Source organism: Mercenaria mercenaria, unplaced genomic scaffold (genome assembly GCF_021730395.1).
Source record: "Mercenaria mercenaria strain notata unplaced genomic scaffold, MADL_Memer_1 contig_833, whole genome shotgun sequence".
Taxonomy (NCBI): Eukaryota; Metazoa; Mollusca; class Bivalvia; order Venerida; family Veneridae; genus Mercenaria; species Mercenaria mercenaria.
The window spans coordinates 29,489-54,658 of record NW_026463741.1 but is presented as its reverse complement, the minus strand read 5'-3'; the positions used below and the strand labels follow the sequence as shown (position 1 = coordinate 54,658).

At 35.2% G+C, this 25,170-nt stretch overlaps 1 protein-coding gene across 1 annotated transcript; it reads right to left on the bottom strand.

Annotated features, from left to right (window-relative positions):
- Positions 1-240: 240 nt before the first annotated feature.
- Positions 241-24,713, bottom strand: LOC128554881 (uncharacterized). Its single transcript, XM_053536201.1, has 12 exons — positions 24,140-24,713; positions 19,657-19,923; positions 14,029-14,163; positions 13,295-13,419; positions 12,843-13,074; positions 8,574-8,680; positions 6,811-7,062; positions 6,275-6,396; positions 5,297-5,457; positions 3,766-3,872; positions 1,625-2,174; positions 241-545 (listed from the first exon to the last, which is right to left on the bottom strand). Exons 1-12 carry the CDS (start codon positions 24,711-24,713, stop codon positions 241-243), a joined length of 2,937 nt encoding a protein of 978 aa, XP_053392176.1.
- Positions 24,714-25,170: the final 457 nt, after the last annotated feature.

Below are 25,170 nucleotides of genomic sequence, written 5' to 3'. Positions count from 1 at the left end.
TAATAAATTCCCCGCTGAAAAAAAGGGATCAATTGATCATATTGTTCCAAACTGAAGGCATCAAAGTATGCAAAGACCTTAATGTCTGCTACTCCGAGTAGATGGACTCTGCATACACGCTTGAGATGCGTATACTTACTCATTGTATGCTATGTTTGCATTTTATCTTTAGGAAAGTTATTATTTTAAAACTGATATGTTTCTACGATGCATAATCTTTAACAGTTTTGTCAAGTGAGTTTAGGCCAATACTGATTCAATAACTGCCCAGTCAAATGTAACTTTTCTGCAGCGCTTCATTGCTTTATGAAGGCGACCCACTGTGGCTTCGTTTTCATTTTTGGAACGCCATTTCAACAACATTTGGTAAACTTGCATGACAACTTTCTTGTTATCTGCAGATATGTGCTCCATTTCTACTGCAGTCAGTCCAAGCTCAGACCCTAAAAGCTGCCATCCGTCTCCAATAGCTTGTGCAATGGTACTCAGCTCCTTTTCGTTCAGCTCACGAGCATTGTCCAAGTGCATATCAGGTGATACGTCAACTTGTATAAATAAGGGAAAGATGATTATTGTATCAATGATATTTAAACAAAACATTTATACAATTATTTTGTCTCAAAATAACAGAACGTAAAGCGTAATTATAGTAATTGTCGTTAAGTGTTCATATTACAAAATAAACATACGAAATATTTATAACTGACCATATTTTGTAAATGAGGTTTGTGAGAAACGTGATCATGTTTTGTAATCATCGGTGAAAACGCAAATATTTTGAAACAAGAAGCCCATGACGGCTTTTCAACCCAAGTGCTTTACTGACTTTACTGGCCTTTTACAGAGCAACGACGGCTTGTCACTCAACTGGCTTTACTGACTTGGTATTTTAAAGGCAAAATCGACCGTTCGTCGTACCACTTGACTTTACTGATTTAAGTAGTATTTTGGTATATTTTTCTCCTATATAGTAGCATGAATGGAAATTATCGGGACGAAAGACTTCTCTGCTGTATGCATTTGTATAATTTGGCTTAATATACAATAGTTTGCAAAACTTCACTGTCTGGTGAACATCTGTTGCAGCTATTAAGGATTCTGAGTTCTGACAAGTTCTTTAAGTGTATTTACGGTCATATATTAAGAGTATAACATTAAAGCCAGATCATTGTAAACCAAAGTGTCTGTTTTGTAGGTGATGCTACTTGAAAAATATCTAGTCATCAGTTATATAAAATCCTGAATATTGTTGTAGATATGATTCACGTACTTGACAAGAAAATGAAAACAACACAGATACAGGTAATCTACAGTCATTGAGGAAATGGACCGGAAAATCGAAGAAGGTATTTGTCTTTAAATCCTTAAAATCTTGGGGTAGATCCAGAACTAAGAACAATGCCAAAATCCAGATCAACCAACATTACTGCATTGTTCACTGACAGTGTTTTAAATTGAGTTTTAGACAATATATCACTTTTTTACGTATAATATGAAAATAGTCATAACCTTAATAAAAGAGATTGACTTTTGAAAGAGGTATGCGATTTAAAATGTTAAACATTACTTAAAAATCTATACTAGACATAACAATAGCGAAGGTTTACAAAACAAAAACACTTACAAAACCAGTATTTCGTAAGCTCTTCTGTCCGTAATACGTGTTGCGATGCTCTGCATTTACATACAACCTCTTCCTTGTCAAAAATCTCATCTAGTCCAAATCCATTCTCACTGGAGCGAACTTCGGCATACTTACATCTCAGAAATGTTTTTATATCACTTGAACATCTATATTTATCCTGGATAAACTCCGTAACAAAGGCTTTTACTTCGGAACATAAATCAGTGCTTGGCTCATCTATTATGCTTAGTTTTGTTATCCATATCTGTATAACATTGTCAAAGAAATGCGCATATAGTGAATGATTATTTTCAAGATCAAATACACCGAACCCACAGAATATCAGGCGCTTTCCGTTTATTTTTGACAGAGTCCATTTACTGATGAAGGCCGCCAGAAGTTTGTTAAAGACAGCTGTGGGTAGGAATCCAGATGTCGTCGTGAAACACAATTTACTTGTTGGTTTCTGATTTTCACAATCAAGGCATGAAAGTAGATCCGCTGTTGGGCATGTTTTAAGAACGCATGGAGCAAAGTAGTAATCTGTCACCTAAAATATAACTTTTTCATATTACAGCGTTTCTTTTTTAAGTTCTTCTTACGACGAGAGTCTTACAACCTATCCATGTTTCTTGCATACCAGACGGGGATTTCTGGTATCTTTACCGGTGCTGGAAAAATCCATCTTACACCCCGGGGTGTAAGATGACTCTCGTGCTGTAAATGACGTATAACGAACTACATATATGTAGAAGATTTATGTAGTAATTTTTATTTTATTTTAAAAACGGAATAAAAATTCAGTACCTTGACAGTTCCTATTGGTTCCTGATAGTATATTTCTCGATTCAAATCACGTTATTATATCAAAAATTCATAACGTTACGCTGTAACTGATAAAAACAAAACCGGAACTAAACATTATTGTTTGTTTTGAAGCGTCATGACGTCTTTCCTGTTTACGGACGTTGGTTTCCCGCGCTTTGTTTAAATACAATGTCATAAGAAATAGTTCTAAAAAGAAAGCCGTTCGATTGATTTTATTTTTATTATTATTTCTTGAAATCGGTATGCAAGAAAAAAATTCTGTCACTGGTTATAGGTGCAGATGGAAATATCCGGCTCTCGGGTAACTGTTTAGGCGGTAACTCGGCTGGGAGCCTCGTTACCGCCTAAACAGTTACTCTCGAGGCCGGATATTCCAATCTGCACCTACAGCCAGTGAAAGAATCTTATAGTATGATAAAAGTTAGCTATTAGATTGAACTTTCTTTTTCCTATTCAGTCTAAATTATTCAATGTGTTTATGAAAAGGAAATGATAATAATGGTACAAACAATGAACAGCTTGATATAAAGGATAACAAAATTTATTTATATTCTGACGAGGGGCTTTCAATAAATAAAGCAACTTCAGATATATATTTTCAACATATTTAACTAGAATATTAGCACATGGAGAACCGATCCAAAGACAAACAAAAAAGAATTTCAGCTCAAGTCATTATGTAAAACATTACAACCCGTACAAGGAAATTGATATAGTATCTCATTTGACCGCTAAAATGACATTTGCTATGCAGATGGTGTCCAAGCCCCATACATCCAAGATTTTGATAAATGATTTTCCACAAGTAACTTAAATAATTAAATGATTATTAAAAATGGGTAATGAGCACAAAATAAACCAAAGAAATTTCAACATCTTTAATGCGTTCGACACAAGTGACCTTCACTGAACGTCATATATATTTTTAAGAAGGTATGTTATCACAATGTGGCAATGAAGGATTTATCAGAATCTAAAGGGATTCCCATGGATTTCCTTAAATCACACAGCAATGTGACATAGTGACAAAGAAAGCTTGACATAATTCACACTGATTAAGAAAGTGTTCCTGCAACGATATTTAAAGGATATGAGTTTATCATAGTTGTATCTATCTACGACCGTAAATAATATATAGCAATTGTTGCATTTTATATTGATGACCCTCGTAATTAAGAGCAAAATATAGTTATAGATTTTAAATTACGCAATACTGAAGTTTGTTAAGTTGATTAAGAAACCAATTAAATGTATTGTATTCCATATGGCTGCAACTGTTGACAGTTGACAAATGAATGAACTCCAGTACTTACAGACTCTTCGTGGGGTTTTGCAATTAATCCTAGCCTGTCAAGGTAGTTCAGCAACAAGTCTTTGTGCTCATGAAATATCGAGTTATCCTCTTTACTCCAAACTGCATCTGAAAGGGTATTCTAATGGAAAATCCTCTATAGAAATGTTGAAATTATATTCACTAACAATACCTATTTAGTTATTTATTGCTACATCTGGAGCAACTCTTTAATGCAAGTAAACCACGTTTTAGCTGAAGAGACCTCGTACAACTTGTAAAACGAGAGGGTCATGATAACCCTTGATCGCTCATCTGAGTAATATGAGCTACAAGTTACAAATGTCAAACTGATGTTAAAGTCTTAAGAAAATAGGTCAGTAGGTCAAATTCATAGTCGCTGTCATCCAATTTCAATAATTTATTCTTAACAAACGAAATTATGTCAGTAGGTCAGGGTCACAGTCAAGTGACCCCTAATTACTTAGGGTCATCAGGTTACTAGAATTAAATTGTCTAGGAAATATGATCATATACTTGTTGAAGATTTTTGTTCCTTTATAACACATATGAAAATTAAGTGACCTCGGGGTGGGGCGTCAAATGGACCCTGGATCTTAGGAAAAGACTACTAGACAACGCCACATGTAAACTGTATAAGCTCTATGCCTCTCGGTTTCAGAGAAGAACATTCTGTAATCGCTTTTCTATAAAACTCTATGTAAATTAAAGGGGCCACGGGATGGGACTAATATTGATCCTAGGATCATAACTTGAACAATAATGGCGAAAGTTCATTAGACAATGCCACATACCAAATATCTAAGATCTAAGTCTTCAGGTTTCGGAGAAGAAGATTTTTAAAAAACTTTACATGATATAGTCATACAAGGAAAATAAACCCATCCCCGTGGTGGCCATTTTTAACGAAAGAGAATGGCTTAAGCAAGTTTGGTAGAAAGTCACCTACAAAATATTTTTGAAATCTGGCTAACAGTGTTTGAGAAAATATTTTTCAAGAGTTTCCTTTCGGTTGCCATGTCAACCACAGTTCTAAATGGTTTAAATTTTTGGGCAATTTTAAATGGGAGCCACCGAAGTATCATTTCTGTGAAGTTTGATGTAAATCTGCCAAGTGATTTTGAAGAAAAAGATTTTAAATGAATTTACAATATACCCATTAAGGGGAAACAGGCCCGGCCCAATGGCGGCCTTGTTTTTTACCGAAATAGAACGGCTGACGCAAATTTGGTAGAGGGCCAAAAAATTTTTGAATCCGGCTTACAGTTACTGAAAAGAATATTTTAAAGATTTTCGTTTTGGTTGCATCAGCAACTACAGTTCTAAATAGATAGTAATTCTTTGGGTAAATTTGAAAAGGGGTCACTGAAGTATTATTCCTATGCCGTTTGGTGTAAATCTGCCTGGTAGTTTTGAAAAAGAAGGCAATTTTAGAATAGTTTATGGACGCACGTCGCACGACGGACGATAGACATCAAGCGGTCACAAAAGCTCACTTTGAGCCATTTGTCTCTTGTGAACTGAATACAAACCAATAAGTCCGTGGGTTAAGATGGCTGACTGGTCAAATTCGATCCATTTCTTCAATATTGTCGGCTTTCTACAACAGAACATCCTGGCAGTGATCAAGCTTTTAAAAGCATCTATCAACCACTGAGGATCAAGGACAATGGTGTCGTTTAGTTTTTCTTCTCTGTAATAAGCAAGGTTATGGGTCAATAAAACATTTTGCTTTGAAAAGTGAATCCATATTGCCCAAGCAACTGTAAAGGAAGTAGAACATTTTCAACAGATACTGTACAATAAGGTTGTTGTTATGAAGCAGATACGAACTTCAAACAACAGAAAGTTCTGAAAACTACTGTTCAGTAACTAGCAGTAACACCGTAGACAAATTATCATTTCAGATGGTGAATTTGCGATTAAATTTTTCATTCGGAAGGAAGAAAACGTAACTGTTTTGTAACATTGTTAATACCTGTCAATTCCAGACAAAAACAAAAGTATATATTTTATTTCATTCATATGAACCGGACACTTATTTCTGGTCCTTTAACGTCATGGAGTCCATTTAATGTCACTACAATGCTGGTGCTAGGGAAATAAGGGTGTGGCGGTTGTCATTACATACCATTTTTAGACTGAAACTATTTGCTCGATTGCAAGGTATTTAGCGGCATATCTTTATGTAACATGATGGCAAAGAAAATAGTATGCTTCGTATAAAAATTAAGGAGTAACCGTGCAATATCCTGATTAACAGTACTGTGCGCCACTCGCTGAGCTAATTTGCCTACCTATACAAGTATATACAGATACATAGAAATATGTGTTTCTACACACATAGGAAATTTCTTCCGAAGTGTCTGATCACGAGTTTTCATGATTTCACATTATTCTCCCAATTTTCAAATCTTTATGATAAACAAATTTATAAAATTTCAAAAATGTTCTTTCCATATCTCAGATTGATATTTTTTAATGGAAAAATACATGTACAGATATTTCACCTGTAGTACAGAATATTTCCAGTCTCATGATGAAATCTCAAAAACAATTCTAGTTCCTCCTCTGTTTCTAATGGCACAGGTAAACGGTTGTTCAGATCGAGGAATTCAGATTTTCGAAGAACCTAAAATCAACAGTATATTTCACATAACAAACTAGGACATACAAAGGAAATAACTTTCATTAGCATGTGTGAAACATACATTGTTCAACTTTTTTAACAAATATGATAGAAACACAGTTGTCCTACATGGAAGCATAATGAAAATACTTTGAAATGATATGCTCAAAAAAAGATTAAAAATGTAGTAGTTTTCTTATTTTTCACCTATCACCCGGTCTTTCTTATCTTTAGATGGCGTATATAAAAGGAACGCCACAGTTTATTATATAAACAGCGGAAAACTGTAGCTATGAGTTTTTTCTGCGGTAACGGTATAAACCATTGGAAATAAGTTTGTCTACAGGTAATAAAATAAAAACATTAGATCTCGTTGTTTAAAGCAGTTATCAAGTGAAGTAAACTGGAGTATAATACCTTTTCACCCTTGTCTTTTAAATTGTCAATACTGTTCTCAAGAGTTACCCATCTTGCCGGAATAAGTTCTCCCCAGTAACTTTGCCTTGAAGCCACTTTAAAAATATGCTGTCGCAGCTTTTCAATATTTCCATCAACAATAGAATTGTCTATGGCAAAATCTTCGTCCGTGAGATGACAGTTTGTGGCTTTATCTACAAGTGATTTTCTCAGTGTGTAGAAGAATTCATCGATCATATCTTCTCTCTTTTCCTGTAGTTATGTATTCAATTTCTTGTTTAGGTTTTGATAATTTAAATCAAATGATTTCGCATCGATTGGTCCTTACTTAAACTCGAATTCAGAAAAGCAAGAGCTATTATATAAAACGAGCTGCTTCATGGGTGTTCATCAGCTTTGTGCATTAGGCATTTTAGATTTTGCGAATTGTCAAATTCGTACATTTGACGTCATATGACAACTTGATCTAAAATGATAAAATAAAACATTTCTTCTAAAAGTACTTTTCGGATCATACTTAAGTTTTTTCACACTGTTTTGCTTCCCTTCTTCTAGCACATCTTGCACCCTCAAGGATTACCAAACACATAAACGATGAAAAAATGTTTTATTTTAAACAACCCAAAACATGCCTCTCCCTTAATCCGATCACGTTCCAAAGTTACACGACAGTGTTAATGAAAGCTAATTTAGCCAAATTAATATCTTATACCGCTAACAGTAACGGAAGGCATGTTATGTAAAACATACCAAAAGGGCCATGATGACCCTATACATTTCAGTTTAGCTGCTTGCGTTAACAGTTAGAAGTGTCAACTACATAGATACAGTCAGATTCTGTGTATGTCTTTGTGGTGGTGGGTTGATGGAGAGGGGGGAGGGGATAGAGGTGGGGTAGGACAATGGGAGAATGATGTAATATGACAATATCAAACATGAAGATTTTTTAAGTTTCCACTACATAAATAAGGAGTTAAAGTGACTACACCTCGAAGAGCCAATTGTTTTTTATGAAACAGAATGATTTGTACAATCTTCGTAAAAGGGCATCGAAGAAACATCTGTGTAAAATTATTTCAAAATCGGGTCTGCTGTTGCTGACAAGATTATTTTATAAGTTTCCAATATATACATATAGGGAAAATACAATATTGGTAAAGGATCACACAATGAGATTTACATGAAATTATTTTTAAAGCGGGCCAGAAGATTTTTAATATTTTTTAATATTTCCACCATATACATATAGGAAAAGTGACCATATCCTTGGAGGCAAAGTTATATTTTTGACAAATCAAAATAATTTGAATATGTTTGGCAGATAGTCACACAAGGACCTTTTGTGTGAAAATCTTTCAAAACTGGACCACCTATCGTGGCCTCAACGCGAAACTAGTCTATGTGTATATAGAAATAGAAGCAGATAGACTAGATTCGCGTTGAGGCCGCGCTATGTATTTCAAGAAGATTTTTAAAGTTTTTATCAAACACACAGGGAAACGTGACCAAGCGCTCTGTCAGCCATTGTTATTGTTATTGTTTTTGAGAAATCAAAATAAATTAACCTGTGTTTTTTCCACTTTAGCATTTTAATTTTATTTGTTTATTAATAAACAACATGGCCAATACCAAGTTTAGTTGTTCGCTAAAACAAATAGACGCTGTCTTGGTTGTTTTATAAGGCTTTGAAATATAATCAAACCGAGTGGCATAAAACTGACTATGGTCATTATAGTTTCATTTATTGTGTACATAGTTCTCACCTGATTTAGTTTGTCAGCAAATGTACCGACAAGCAAGACTGGTGGCCCCTGATCATCTGAAGAACTACAAAATTCGTGTATGGACTTTAACCAAAGTTCTACGAATTCTGAAATAGATACATATGTAATGAGTTTGAATTGATTGACTTATTGTAATAATTTGCCTTGAATCGATTGACTTATTATAATGGTTTGCCCGAATGTATTAAGTGTTTACAATCATATATTTTCTGTAATTATCCATCAAGCGACTTGTCGATCGAGAACAATGTGCCTTTTAGAATAAATGGACTTATCATGGTATATGATGAGGCAGTGTGAAATTCAGACATAAAACTGTTTAAAGGAAACAGAGTTTGATTGAGAGGTTGGTATGACAGGCTTTTAATCTGGCGTTTTGTCATTCGGTTAATTAGTCACGTTCAAAGCAGCTTTTGACAAAACTCTACATAAGTGTATGTATTAGTGTAACTTGATAAAAATGAAACACTGATAAATATACCAAAAACACAGACATCTTATAAAATAGAATCATTAGAATCCGCTTTAGAATTGTCATTTGCAAAAGAAATAGATATCCCCCTTACTAATAATTCCAATTATGTTCAATCATTACAGGCGAGTGTAAATTATATTTCTCCCGCCATGTGAATCCCTAACATATAAAATGGTGACGACAGTACGATGTGGAAAACACATCATGATTTTTAGAAGGCCGAGTAACAGGAGAAGCATAATGACAAGTTTGAAGACCAACAGATCCAAGTAGACATGCAGTCCAAGTAGACTGTCTGTCCTGGAAGACACTGTAATAGTGGAAAACGTCCAAAAGTGGAAAGGGCCGATATGGTTCAAATAAGTAGCGACAAAATATCTTTTAACAAAACATTCATCATTTTACGAAGCATACGAATAACAGTCCCGTAAGTCAGGTTGCGATTTACTGCTTCAAAGCAGTCTTTAGATCTCAATTTAATTTTGAAACCAAAGTCGCTTTACGATAGCTAGATTAAGTAACATTATTATTTACTCAGTTGATAATCTGAATGTGTTTCCAATAAAATTGTCCATGCACCAAACCTTTTCGTTATGTGAACAGAAAAAGACCCGCGCAAAATGTTAGTAAACCTTTAGAACCTGCTGGAAATCAGAATTGCGCCTATGCCCAGTGTTGAAGCCGTGACAGACTTGAATTTTTATCCAGTTGTCCAGGGATTCCAAACACGAGCCAGGTACTTGAAAATCTTCTTGCAGGAAAGAAGGCTCCGTGGTAATTTATACTAAGCAAATTAAAGATCCTGGTTGTCCATTTACAAAATCCTAGGTTAATTAACCTGTTATGCCTGTATCTAAACCTTCTCTCTGTTCTCGGGGCATCGCTCGCTCTGTCCTTCTTATCAGATCGCTATGTATCTAGAGTTAGATGACAAATTATGTGCCCCTGCGTGGCTGCGTTTATATGTCAAGCACATTTGAACGTGTTTATCATGAAATTGGTGCTCTATAAATAACGAATAAAGACATTTGGCCTCCACACACGTTTAACACCTCAATGCATTTTATAACTACAATTTATTCATGAAATGAACTCTAAAACTTGTGAAGGAGTTTTTTCGTATAAAATCTATTACATTATAAATTCATATGTTAATAATACTAAAATCACTGACTCGTGGCTTTGATCCTATGACTTTAAATCAATACGTGTCATGCACTGCCCGTGCACAAAGTACCTGCAAGGTTTGTGAATCATAGGTCAAGGAATAATAAATGAAATCTGTGTAAATATCATATATAGTAGGTAAAACTAGTTTTTAATCTTCAAGAAAAAAAAATATTAGTTTTCCATAATTACTTAAATGTTGATAAAAAAAGGAACTTGCGCTAAGAACGCAAAGAACGAGAAACCAGGTTTGGATATGTTTGATGAAATTAATAATAACGTTAATTTTTCCACGTATGTTTTAGTAGTTTTTTTTAATCAAAAATAATATTTGTGCAAAATTTGGGATTTAAACTATTTCGGAGTGTTTTCGTGTGAAAAGGTCTTTGCTGAGACGCTATACGGTTTTACTTTTATAACAGATATATTTTGAGGTAACGAAAAACTTAATTAGATATTTCTCGACAATAAAAGCATGTTTTTGGTCTTTCTACTTAATAAGATATATTGGGTCAGACCTGCATCAGTCACATGCAAAACGGGTTATATTTCGCTTCATGCTATTTGGTCATTGATGTTTCTAGTACATGAATTAAGAACGATAACTCATGTAAAATACTTGTCATTTTCATATGATGTACCACTTAAAACTGACGTCACACATCGCAAATGCAAAATCATGTTTCTTTTGCAAGAACAATATACGACTTTTAGCTGATCCAGATTTAGTCGACATAGAAGTATGCAGAAAATTATGAGACAAATCGCTGTTAGATAAATTTTGAGACGGGCCTGTATATTCATGGGAATTACAGACTTGCAACAGAAAGAATATCTAAGCGAACTCAAAGCTTAATTTGAGTGAGTTCTACATAACTCGTGGGTGGATGGTGTCGACGGAAGCATTCATTTTCACTACCGCTTAATGCAGCATTTATATTTCTGTCATGTTTGAGCAACGGATGCGTTTCAATTGTGATTCTCTGAAAAAAAAATCGAAGTAATTTATATCCATTGCAGCATAGAAAAATCTATACCAACACCATGTAAAGGTATATTTTTCAGTGCCCAGTCCTTTCAAATGTGTCTAAACCTGACCAAGCTACGGAAACGTCTACACGATGAGTTTTAATGTTAAAGTATACATTTGTTGTCACGTGACATTTTTTGCCTCAAAGTTATTAGCAGGGAATTAATTTCTTAGGTCACTGAGTGAGCTTTTGTTACCGCTCTATGTCCGTCGTTCGTCGTGCCTAGTGTGTAGTGCGTCGTGTGTCTGTCAACAATTTTTTAAAAAAAGTCTTCTTCTTGAAAACCAATGTGCAGAATTACACCAAACTTCACAGGAATGATCCTTGTTTGGCATACTTTCAAAATTGTTCAAAGAATTGAATTCCAAGCAGAACTCTAGTTGCCATGGCAACCAAAAGAAAAAAAAACTTAAAACTATTCTTGTCTAAAACCACAGTTCATAGGGCTTTTATATTTGGTTTGTAGCGTCATCTAGTTGTCCTCTACCAAGATTGTTTAAATTATCCCCAGGGGTCAAAAACTGCAACCCCTTTGGGGCCACATGGTTTACATAGACTTATACTAGGAAAATCTCTTTGTCCAAAACCAAATTTTCCAGGGCTATGATATTTGGTGTGTAGCATCATCTAGTAGTCCTCTTCTAGGATAGTTCAAATTATCCCCCTAGGATGCAATATGGCCCCGCCCTGCTGGTCACATGGTTTACATAGACTTAAAAAGGGAAAAACCTCGAAAATCTTCTTGTAAAAAACTACAGGGCCTAGGGTTTTGATATTATGTATGTGACATCACCTAGTGGTCTTCTAGCATGATTGTTAAAATTTATACCCTGGGATGAAAAGAAGCCCCAGCTTGAAGGTCCCAATTTTACATAGACTTACGTAGGAAAAAAAAACTTTAAAAATCTTCTCTCTGAAACCACGAGACCTAGGCCTTAGGTATTTGGTTTGTAGCATTGCCTAGTGGTTCTCTAACAAGAATCTTCAAATTATGCCCCTAGGATGAAAAGAGGCCCTGCCTCGGGGGTCACTATTTATATGAGTTATATAGAAAAATACTTTAAGATTTTCTGATCATATTTCCTAGACTGTTTTATTATAACTACCTTATGATCCCAAGTAAGTAGGGGCTAATTGACTTTGACCTTGACCAACTGACCTACTGTTTTGTTTTTAAGATAGAGCCTTGAGATTTGGATAACAAGTACAGTTTTGCACACTGACTTTCAGTGACTATGAATGTGACCTACTGACCTACTTTCTTTATATTTTAGCATCAGTTTGACATTTGAAATATACAGCTCATACTACTCAGTTAAGCGGACCAGGTTCATGATGACCGTCTTGTTTATTACTTATTACTATATACGTTATATCAATTGTAAATTGTAAATCTCATGTTTGATTTGAACATTACATATATCGAGTTGTATATATTTTGTGTTTAAAAAGTCATCTAGATCAACCTTCATTAAAGACACAATGTGATTTATTGTAGATCATAACATTTAAAACAAATCATATAAATATATATTAGTTATTTGAGTTGACAAAATTCTTTCCAAAGGAATTCACCTGATATTCTCCAGTTTTTCGCGCCGTCACTATCCGGGAAACAGTCGTCATCCTGAACTATATCCTCCATGTGTTTGGACATATCAGTGACCAGCAAGTACACAGCGCGTCTGGACAAAAACACCTGATGTGTTGCATAAAACGCATACTGTCCTGCAAAGTCCCACACCGAGAGATCTGCCGTAGTTGCGTCTCTGTCGTCTGATAGCAGCGACTGTTCCTTTATCAAATCCTAAACAATATTTGAGAAGTTAATATAGAGATACAAGTATACATTTCCGTTAAATGAAATATTACTGTTTAGAATATGTTACAATAAAGTGCTAGATAATAAATATGATTAAGAAGTTATCAAAAATTATCATTTAAATGAAAATCCTTGCAAATTATTCCTCAAGTGCATGTTAAAACATTGTAACACAACTTAAAGTAAGGATCATAGTACTATTTACCAAAAGCTGATTTCGAAAATAATCTTCTGTCGGGTCCAGTGTAGAACTAGTAGGTATTTTAGAGACGTTTGGAGCGTCCCAACTGTCTGTCTCCAGAACTTTACGATAATGTGTACGCTTCTGACCTGGCAGAACAAAAAACAAAAATATCACTGTATGTTTTTTACTAATTTGTTAACTGTGGCTCTGATTAAAAAATGGTGTATGATCTGTGTATAATACGCGACGAGTACGAATTTTCTCGGTCAACTTCTGGATATCCAAACTGTCTGTCTCTAGAAATTACACACACATTGATCAGTCTAGGGTAGCTTGTTTGTGCAATTTCATTAATATGTCGTTCTGTCTCAGAGGCACGACGACAAAAGTCACTTAGACACATCGGCAAACGTCGTAACAACGCCCCGCCAAATGCAGCCACTCGCCAAATGTCAATCCCACCGAACGTCTTTTGTCCAAACGTCGATCCGCTTGTCGTCGTCCCGCCAAACGTCGTTATAACGTCAGGCCCCTGTCGCCCCTACACAACGGCAAATGTCATTATTGCAAGCCGCTACGACAGAACGAAAAGGCTGGTAACTTGTAAATATTTTGAATTTCATTAACTATTTAAACGATGATATGAATTGCATATACATAATATTCTCATTTAGATATCTTCGTTTCATGGCGAAAGGATATTGGTGCCAAAATATTTGGTTTTCAAAATTTTTCAAAATTGTTAAAATTTATACCTTGATGGATGGTATTATCGCTACCCGTACACTTTACTTCAGTTGAAATAGGTACAGCTTCCTCTTCCGGGTTTTCCTTGTCGAGAATTTTCTTGGTCAACAGTTTTACCAAACGATTATGTATAGTCTTCTGACCTGACAGCACAAAAACAAAAATATTCCTACATAATGGTATTTTAATTTGTTCCATGTGGACCTGATTACCCTACGGTGTATGGTCTGTGTATAATTCGCGGCCAGTAAAAATGCCTAGAAGTATAAAATCAAGAATCACTCCGATTCTCTGCCGGTGTAACGTTGTAAACTGACCCTCATAGAATAATGACGCCCCCGGTCATTATTTTATATAGAATAATGACCCCTTTCTATAAAATACTGACACCCCTTATAAAATAACGATCCCCCGATTTTATCTATAAAACATTGACTCCCCACCTAACCTATTATTAACATACTCATACTCTATAAATTCAAATTACTGTCGTATTTCCATTGCTTATATTTGTTGTTGTTGTTGTTGTTTCCGCTGCTGCTGCTGCGTCTACAGCTGACAAAACAGCAGTATATCTTAGAGGCCAGCTCAGAAATAAACGTACATCTATTGAAAAATGAAATGTAAAATGGTTTTCATTTGAATTATCATTGTTGTATATAAAGTGTAACGCTTTCGGGATATAGGGTGCGTTCAGTGAATCATAACGAACATATTAAATTTATTAGAGAAGTGAATGCAGATTTATATCAAATTAAGATACATATATTCTAGCAATGTTCTAATTGCTGACTTGAAATAGCTAAATGTTATGAAAAGCGTATGAAAAAACTATAATATTTTAGGTACGAATAGTATTGAGTACGAATTTATTTTCGTAATTGTAAATAACAGGTTTACATCGTGTGAAGAATATATAAGCTAATATAAGCTGTTCTTTATTTCATATAAAATCTATTTACTTCATAACGGTTTTTCGACATTTTCTAGCATATCAGATTTTCAGAGACTTATATTCCCATAAAGAACTAGATCGCTACTTTACAAAAACAAAAAGAAAAGGGGGTGTTAACTTTGATTAAGAAAACTACACCTATTTTACAATGATTCTGCTTAGTTTTGTTGCAAAATATTGAGAAAATATAGAGAAATGACAATTCATTACAGGTCACCCCCATCCCCAAAAATACGCGAAATATAGCCCTGTGCAAGCAATATTTCAATTTATTTTACCTTATTTGTCGAATTCTCATTCAAAATCCATCTTTACGATGTTTGTCTTTTTCATTCAGAAACATGCTAATTTCAATAATATTTAGACATTTTTTGTGCTAAAATGCGAGAAAAGACATTTACTAGGTCCTAAAACGGACTAAAATAGAGCCACCTGGTCGAAAATTCGATCTAAAATCCAAAATCACAAGGAATTTAAGAGTTTTCAGCCATTTGTCACCGTTTTACATCATAAAGAATAGATTAATGGCATTTTCATTGGTTTCCGAGGAGATTGACAAAATACCATGTATTGCCCCTTATAGGCTGAACACCACTTAATCCAGCTGTTCTTTATTTCATATAAAATCTATTTACTTCATAACGGTTTTTCGACATTAATTTCAAGCATATCAGATTTTCAGAGACTTATATTACCATAAAGAACTAGATCGCTACTTTACAAAAAGAAAAAGAAAAGGGGGTGTTAACTTTTATATAAGAAAACTACAGTTCGGTAAATACAACCCGCTGAATTTACTACTTTTCGCTTTTTTCAATTTCTCTTTGCGAGACATTAAATTCTTACGCCGCCATTTGTACCCAGAATGCGATAGGAACATGCCGATTTCAATAGAATGCAAAGTGATACATATTGAAACGTGGTAGGGTAAACGTAAGCACGTCGCTGTCGAGAAAATGCTGTGGGAAACGAAAAAAGATTAGTACTATTTATATTTGGACTACTTGTGAGCTACTAGACCTGCGGAGGCTTACTTTTTATTTGGTAGTGATCAGCCTATAAATTAAATAAAACCAAAGTTAATCAAAAAGCGAAAAGATAGCATTAGGCAGTAATACTGATATACTATAAATCCAACACATAAAGAGAAAAATTACAATAATAAAAGATGTACGTAAGTCGTTTTAAGTTTACTATAGAAATAGAGACAACCTATATTTAAGCCGGATGATAATTTGGTTTTGTTTACAAACAGTGTATTATCATCTTTTTTTAGTCGTCTGAAATGATTCTGGTCATGTTTTCCTGATAGTAAAATGTTCAAAGATGGTAGATGCAAAATGTATAAGATTCTACAAACTGCATATGAATTGGCATATTTTTGTAAAGGTAAGCTGCAGAATCAAATGTCTTACATCATGTCAGTATGTGTTTATAGTGTACACATTATACCCCTTTACCTTTAGTTCAGCTGGTATAAAAACATTGAAATCCACCTATTTGTTCTGTAAGGCAGGACCGGTATAGAAATACCCCACCCACACTTACGACATAATTATCTCAAAACTAAAGCTCCGATCGGCTAACTATTTCCGGGATATAAGGCCCATTCATAAGGCTAACTATTTGCAAAAATGTATCAAAATCTGTCTGTACCAGGAAAACAGTCTTACGGAGACCGCCCCTTTCCGATTGACAACACTGATGCATGTATATCATTCTGTTTCCCTTTTAAAAAGCATCCGAATGTTGTTTTTGAAATTAATCCAGCGAAAAACATAAGCCATTTTTACTCCAGGTACTTCAATTTTCATTAATTGTACGAAACAGCCCTTTGTTAAAAAAGGAATGTAAAAGATCTGAATCATACAAAAGGAAGGAGAGGTGTCCTTGTATATGAATACCAAATATCAGGGCAATACGGTATCTTTACCTTTCGACCATTATTACGTCGACCGACGTCAAAGAAGACTGGCAAGCCACCTTGATTTACTCTATTTTCCGAATTGCGGTGGTATAACAACGCATCCTAAAAAGCAGCTATCCCTGTTGAGGCCAAATTACGCATCCTCTTTTAAATACTTACCACTTTTGTGAGCCTCGGTGGCGCAATGGTATCGCGCTTGCTTATTAAAGGTCTCCCCAAAAGGATAATTTTTCGCGGTATCAAACCTTTGCCAAGACAAACAGATGATCTAATGGAAGGGAGATACATAAAGGAATCCTTTTACAACTTGGAACCCCTGCAATTTTCAAGGTAACGGTAGAACATACTTAGAACATAGATAATGAAACTCCTGCTTTAAAAGGTGTATGACTTTTTGTTTAGAACATCTTTTAGATCTAAATCTTTTTGTTACCTATAAAAGGTTCAAGCTTCAAGTATTTCAACAGGCTTAAGTTTTATTTTTCCAAGATTTTTCCAAGATTCTTTAACAGTACCTTTAATTTAGAGCCTTTTACACCTCGTAACTTTGTGACATCGCATTATATGCAAGGTATAACGTATAATGATGCTACGCATACATGTAAATAATTATTAATTTGCCTTCTGTACAATGTAGTGTAAGCATTCTGGAACTTATAATAATGGTGATTGTGTCCTATATTTTAGAGGAAACATCATATTGCTATTGCATCCTACATGTTGCTCTTATTTCGTAATAGCATGGGATCGCGGGCTCATTACGAAAAAATGCTGTTGACAGTAAAATAGTTCATTTTCTGGAGTGCAAGATTGTAAAAAGGCAATTTATACGTGTAAAAGCACAATGTTTTATGCTATCCCTGAAAGTGATGTCAAATACCTTTAACATTCATTATGTCACCTATATATCACTCATATATACCTCAAAAAATAGGCGAAACTGGTATGAGGTAGCCAAGTGGTTTTATTACCTATGACAGTCCTCGTCGTTAGAAATTATTCGAATTTCAGTATATTGTTAAAGGGACAACCTTCTTTGGATTTTGGGTATTTTTATTATTTTTCAGGCGATTTTAAGTAGAAAAATTCAACAATTATATCAATATAAGGCATAAAATAATCAAATCGGTTGTTGGGAAGTCCCACGTTTTATGCCCTGTGACGCCCATGACAATAACACGTTGTTCAAAGTTTAGTATAATATTGAAATATAGTCATTCCCCTGGAGGTTTGGGTGATTTTACCACATTTCAAAAGCTTTTGAGTAACACGTATTGAGCAATTATTATACCCCTTTATAACAGTCAAAGCCATTACACAATATGTTAACTAAATTTCTGTTACGATACCCGTCACAATTTATATATAAAGTTGTAATGTGTTTTTAAAGAAACCAGGGAAGCCAGGGCCTCTTCTTAGAAAAAAACATAGACTTCAGTCGAATGACAGTCATATCTACCGCCGATGCCATTTGAAAAAAAGGGCCATAACTCCAGGACGAATTGAGAAAATCCAAGAGTTTTTCTTCCTCCACAACTAAGCATCAATAGTAGTAATCCCTGAAAGTTTGAATCGATTTAATCCTTTAATGAATGAATAATGAACGAGGAGTTGCGGTCACAAAAATTTGCACTATATTATATATTTATATAAGAAAAAAGTAACAAAGGGCCATAACTCCCGAACAGGTGGAGAAAATCCAATTTTTTTACTTCCTGCACAGTAGTAGTAATCCCTGAAAGTTTGAATCAATTCCGTCCAATAATGAATGAGGAGTTGCGGTCACAAAAACGTTGCACGAACGCACGCATGGACGGGTGCCATTACCATATTATCCTCCGATGCCTATCAGTGGGGGATAATTATGTTGTAAGTATACCTTAGATGGGTAGGGGTTAGACTTTGGGTTAGGTGGTCGTTATTCTATAGGGGTCACAATTTTATGTGAGGGTCATTTTTCTGCGTGTGGGGAAGTAATAATATTATAACCCCCGGTCATAATATTATGACCAGGGAGTCACTATTCAATATAAAATAATGACCGGGGAAAGAAACGCTAACAACAATCAAGACAGCATACGCAACATAAAATACAAGACGGACAGAAGAAGACAAAGCTCAGTGGCGGCGGCATTTTTGTTATTATTGAAATAAGAAAGGGAACCATTGATCAAAATGAAGATCACCCTAACTTAAATGTTGCTTTAAGCTGAACTATTGCCATTTTGGAACGACTATATTGGTACTTATTGTGTTAAGGCCCACAATTTTAAATACTACAAGAGATATAGTTTGAATTTTGTAATCTTAATACCTAACATTAGGTTTGTGTTATTTCCGTTTAGGGCCACTAACAAACACTATAACTTGATTGTGTTTTGATAATAACAAACTAGATTTCGGAACCTAAATAATTCAGTTTCAAAACTGACTCGTATTTATCAGGACAAACACCCTATTTTTCCTTGAAGACGAAGAAGAAGATATTCTATAGTCATGAAAGGAAAACAGCAAGTGTAGGATTCACCTTCTGGTAAGGAATGTGAAACCGTGGACGGTAAACGTACGTAGTCTAATTAAAGTAAATTTTGCAATGTAAATTTGCTACCTGCGTAAAGGAATCTTAAAGCTTCGGCCTTTAAAGATGAGCTTACATTGAAACATCTTCTATAAATTGTATATGAGTTCTTTACTAACTCGATATTTTCACTGAGACCTAAGTCATCCTCAAACAATACAGAAAACGCTACTTACCTGTATCAAGCATTTTCCAATCGCCATTTTCGAGGGACACTTTGCATTTTCTAATATGCACGTCAATTCCGTTTGTGCTCTCTTGTTTGTTTATGTTTATATCTTCTTTAAACAAACGTTTTGTCAGAGTTGTCTTTCCAACTCCATAATGCCCAACAACCATAACGCGAATATTATGAACAGACTCATGTCCCGCTTGCAAAACTTCCTTATATAGTTCGATTGATCTTTTGTCCATTCTCAAGATTTCTTCTGGGATCAAATTGCCTGTAAAAGGATAAAGAATTAAAAAATGGGTGAATAGAACACGAATGACGCCATTATGTGATTTAAAGACACAAAATTTATGTATTTCAACATCTTATGATGTACGGCACGACTGTGCCTGAAATGATCAACTGTTATCACTATAGTTTATATACGAAAATGGAATAAGTAAACTTGAAAATCGTGACTTATTTTCGAGTTGGCGACATGGATATTTCAAAATCCACCTGCAGCAACGTTTACGCCCGGCACAGTTGCCCTAAAACAATGACGTAAAATTGTTGAACCTTAAATGAAAGACAAACAGAAGACACTTGTTTTTGTCACTTCATATATCGCCAGCTACTTCACGCAAGCAGTATTCTGCCTAATATGTGACCCAAATAAACGTCAATATCTACTTCCTGCGAGCAAGTACATTTCAAAGAGGCTGTTTGCAAATATCATCTTAGACACTGTTTTCTCCTTTTATTTTCTACTCTACGGACAGGTGTATTTTTCGGCGACGCCGTCTAAATTCGTTTTCGTTACCTATGCCACGTGACTTCAGTTTGCAAATCAAACTACTTGATAACGCATTATAGATAATTTATCAAAATGGAAGATTTATGCAACACTCTGTCTGATTGGACGAGAGTGTCAACTTCTTTCACTCTGTTGATTGTGCTACGCTGAGTGAAATGTAGACAAAGCGTTTATCCTAAACGACGCTGTTCACAGTTTTAAAGCTAACTTTGGCTCAGTATATTTAGCAAGAATATTGATATATCTCAAAATGATAAGTAAGTTTAATAAATATGATAAAAACCTGTTCAAATACCAACATATATCAAATTAAAGAAAGAGCTGAATACGGTCTGCGTATCACATTAATAAGGGTGTGATAAGAGTTTTTTTTATGTAGAGAAGTGCTTTTTAAAAGATTTTCCTTGTTACAATTGTCGTCTGTATATGAAAAGGTTTGTTGCTTTTGTGACTTATTCAAATTGCATATTAAAATGAGTACTTGTTTGCTTTGATATATTTGTTATAAATTATTTAACTGATTTATTATATATGAATATTTTTCTTTAGTATGGTATGCAAATATTGAACTCAGTTGAAATCTGTTTCATAATATATATGCTATATAATGACTGAATCTCATTACACTAAAATGAAGGTACGCTGCATACAGTTTATCTATGTGATATGACTACGGTCAAACTTTGCTTATGAAATAGAAATATTGAAATAATTACAATTGTATGTTTTGCTTGACCTTCACTTTTTTATAAGTGTGACGTCATTGTCCAAAGATTCATGAATAGCGAATATGCATTTGTTAAAGCGGGATCAGTTGACCTATTTTAAAAATAAATAAAAATAATAAATAAAAAAATCCTTTAATTGATTTTTTCTCATGTATTCTAACCAAACTTGATTTGTAGCATCTTTATAAAGCCCGCGGCCAACTTTGTTCAGCTGGGACATTTGACCCCTTTTAGGGGTTGCTAGAGCTAAAACTAGAAATGCCTTTATACAGCGTCTCATGAACAGCTTGGTGGATCTTTGTCATACTTGGTCTGGAGCATCATTATAAGGTCCTCTTCCAAATTTATTTATATAGGAACTTGGGCCCTATTAGGGACCACTATAGCTAAAAGTAGATATGCCTTTCTTCGCATTAACCACTAAAATGTAATAGATTTTATCAAACTCGATGTGTAACAATATCGAAAGGTCTGCTGCTATTTTGTTACAAGGGGGATAGGGACCAATTTAGCTAAAAATATAAACACGTTTAATGACCTCTTCTCATGAACCGCTTCATGAATCTTCATCAAACTACTGCTGTAATTATTCGTCTAAGGATAAACGAAACAAAATTGCAACCCTACGAAACCTTTGCGAAAAATTAAAAGAGAACCATTTAAATTGTTAAAGTGCGGTGTTTAGTTTTGCAATTTGAAAAATGTTAGATGAAAGATGAATGTTAGATGAAAAATTCATAAACTTCTTTCCTTATTACAATTCGCCGACCATCATTTTTAAAGATATTTCTTGTTATATATAAGAAAACAATAATTTCACAACCAAGGACAGACAAAAGACAGCTGTGACACTTTTATATTTGTAAAGGGTCGCTGTCACAAATTAATTTACAAGAAAAAAAAATTAAATTTCAGCATTTATTTTTTTTCAGAAATCGTGACATTTTGTGCAGAGATGTATATCATTTGAAATATTAAAATATCTGATCGTTATTATATTATGAATAAATAAATATAGTTCATGACAATGTCGTATACGGAACTAGGTGGACTAAATTGGTAAATTTTACTCTGGTGCTGTCAAAGGGCCTCTAGTTTGACAAATGCTTGACAGTTAGTGACACGTCGCTCTGCTTGAAGGTAAGTACAAGTTTATACATGAATCAGTTCTGTTGTTACACAGAATTCTAACAGTTTGGAAACAAACTTGACAAATCGTAAGTCTGTATTTCAAAAACTGTCCACAGTTGCTACTGCTTTCATGCGTGAAGATTTAAAAAAAACAAAAACGAAAATGCTCGTATCAATGGAAACATACCAAGCCGAATTAAGATTGAACATAACTTGACATTTTAAGTGTTTTTACAGATAGATTTCTACTTTGGTATTTGAGATCAGAATATGTGGATGGCAAGCCGGATAGAGTTAAAGCCATAAAATTTTCCAAACGAGTAGAGTTGGCATTGCTGAAACACTTAAAAGCACAATTTATTGTCAACGCCTGTGTTGACAGATCACTGTCTCAGTGACAGACATCAACATTTGTATTTGAATAACAGGTAGGTAGATATTTGATTGTCAAATGTAAATACAAAACAAATCCAATGTCAAGTTCACTAAGAGTGGAACCTTTATAATCCTAACATGCTAGAGACCTTAAACCATGTGTGGGGATGTATATTGAAGAAACAAACTGCGTTGTGGTTTCCAGATTCGACCTTTACTATATGTGTTATGTGTAACTACAAAACAAGGTTACGTCGGAAGTGACGTAAACGTAAGCGCGGTACGTCACGTTACATAAATGCGCTATAAATATGTTATCGATTCCCGACATACTCGGGGCCGCGAAAAGTAATCACAATAGAATTAAATATTTTAATAACATAATTACCTTAAAGAAACCACTATTACTTAAGAAACATTCTTACGTAAATCACACTTTACATGGAACACAGTCTCTGATTCAATTATCAATTTTCTTTGAATTTTCACAGTCACTACATGAAAGTTCATACACTTCTAGAGGATACAATATCACAATTGCGCGATTTGTAAGTCCATTCTGAGTTCGAATTTTAGCACTTCGAATAAATCCATCTTTTCCTGGATCTAGTTCTTCAACCACAGCAAGTTTCCAAAGCAAACGAGGAACATCGTCGTGGACCAACACAACGTCTCCAACAGATATCGTCTGGTCATTTCTGCCTGTCGTCTGATGACGTTCTCTTAAAGCGGTTAAGTATTTATCCATTTATCCCGGAAGTGGCTGATCATCGTCTTTTGTAGCGTAGCCCGTTTGATAACTGACGGGCGGTCACTCGGTACAGGGTTTGTAGGGACATCTTCTTCATACGGTAGTTTGGTGATTCGTCTGCCGTAAAGTAAGTATTTCCGTTCATCTAATGCGCCGGAAGTGACATACGTCAACGGCTTATCGTTAATCATCGCCTCAATTTCCGTAATCACAGTTAGTAACGTTTGGTAGGTGACATAGGACCGTCCCAACACTTTCTTTATCGTTGTTTTCGTCAGACCTATAAGACGTTCCTACATTCCACCGAACCAAGGTGCGCGTTTTGGTATCATCTTCCACTCAATTCCTCTGTCGTTGAGTTCTTCTCTAACTGTGATAGACTGGACCAAATCCTGTAATTGTCTGGATGCTGATAAGAAGGTGTTGGCGTTGTCTGACATCATGACGTGAGGAACAGAGTTTCTGCTAGAAAAACGTCGGAATGCTTGTAGGAATGACTCTGCTGATAGATTTGGAACTAGTTCTAGATGAACTGCTCTCGTAGAAGCACACGTAAACAAGCATAAGTATGCCTTAACGTCGTTTCTGTTGTTATCTCGAACCAGTAATGCCCCAGTGAAATCTACTCCTGTGTAGGTAAACGGCTTGACGTCAGAAACTCTGCTTTTTGGTAGTGGAGGTGGATCAGGTGCTTAGTATGGTTTACCAACGATCTTCTTACAACAGGTACATTTACGTAGTATGACCTTCACATTTAGACGGATAGACGGAATCCAATATTTCTGTCTTAAGAACGTGGTAGTTGAACTAACGCCGGCATGTAGTAATCTTGAGTGTGCGTACTTGATAATCAAGTTGGTGAATGGATGTTTAGTTGGTAACAGGTACGGGTACTTGGTCATTTCGTCTAGTGGTGCATTGTGGATACGTCCACGGCACTTCAAAATTCCACTGTTGGGAAATAATTTAAGTTGTCTAGATAGTGGGAGTTTGTATCTCTTGGTCTGTATATCTTTCACTTCTGCTTGATATTTAGACATCTGGCAGCTTCGTATGCACACATTCTCTGCCCTGTGAAGTTCCTCTGTAGTTAAAGTTTCTTGACTTTCAGTGGACCTCCCGCCTCGACAGTTATCAGTGAAACGCAGTACATAAGCTGTAACTCTGAGTAACTTTGCCAACGAGCTGAATCTTGACATGTCGACAAAACTGCTGTTGTTCACTGGTAAAGCTGTATCTTCCGATTTGCTAGTAGGTACTGGATCTGTAATCGTTGCCATAGTAACATAAGTATCTCTTTCCTGCCAAACTGGCCAACTGTCAGGTGTAGTGAGCCATTTAGGTCCGTGGAACCATAGCTAACTGATTTTGAAGTGCGATGTCGAAATTCCTCTGGTGAGTAAATCTGCGGGATTGTCCTTCGTCGGGCAATACCTACATTTCCGGTTTTCGGTTAGCTCGTGGATTTCAGTCACACGGTTCCTAACGAATCGCTGGAGTGTCTTGGACGTCTGGAGCCAGTACAACACAATCTGACTATCTGACCAAAGGTGTATCTGTGGTATGCTTGTGTTCTGCTTCAGGTATTTACAGAGTCTGGAATCAATCACTGCAGCCATCAGCTTTAACCTAGATAACGTTAACTTTTTCAACGGGGCAACACGCGTCTTAGCCATCATCAACGTAGACCGGTTGTCTCTGCAGACGTATGCCGTAGCACCATAAGATAACAAACTA

Coding starts and splice junctions, on each gene's coding strand:
- LOC128554881 (XM_053536201.1), bottom strand. CDS start 24,713: ATGGCAACGATTACAGATCCAGTACCTACTAGCAAATCGGAAGATACA. Junction 8,681..12,842: donor GAAAAACTGGAGAATATCAG/GTGAATTCCTTT, acceptor TATCTATTTCAG/AATTCGTAGAACTTTGGTTA. Junction 546..1,624: donor GCTTACGAAATACTGGTTTT/GTAAGTGTTTTT, acceptor TATTTATACAAG/TTGACGTATCACCTGATATG.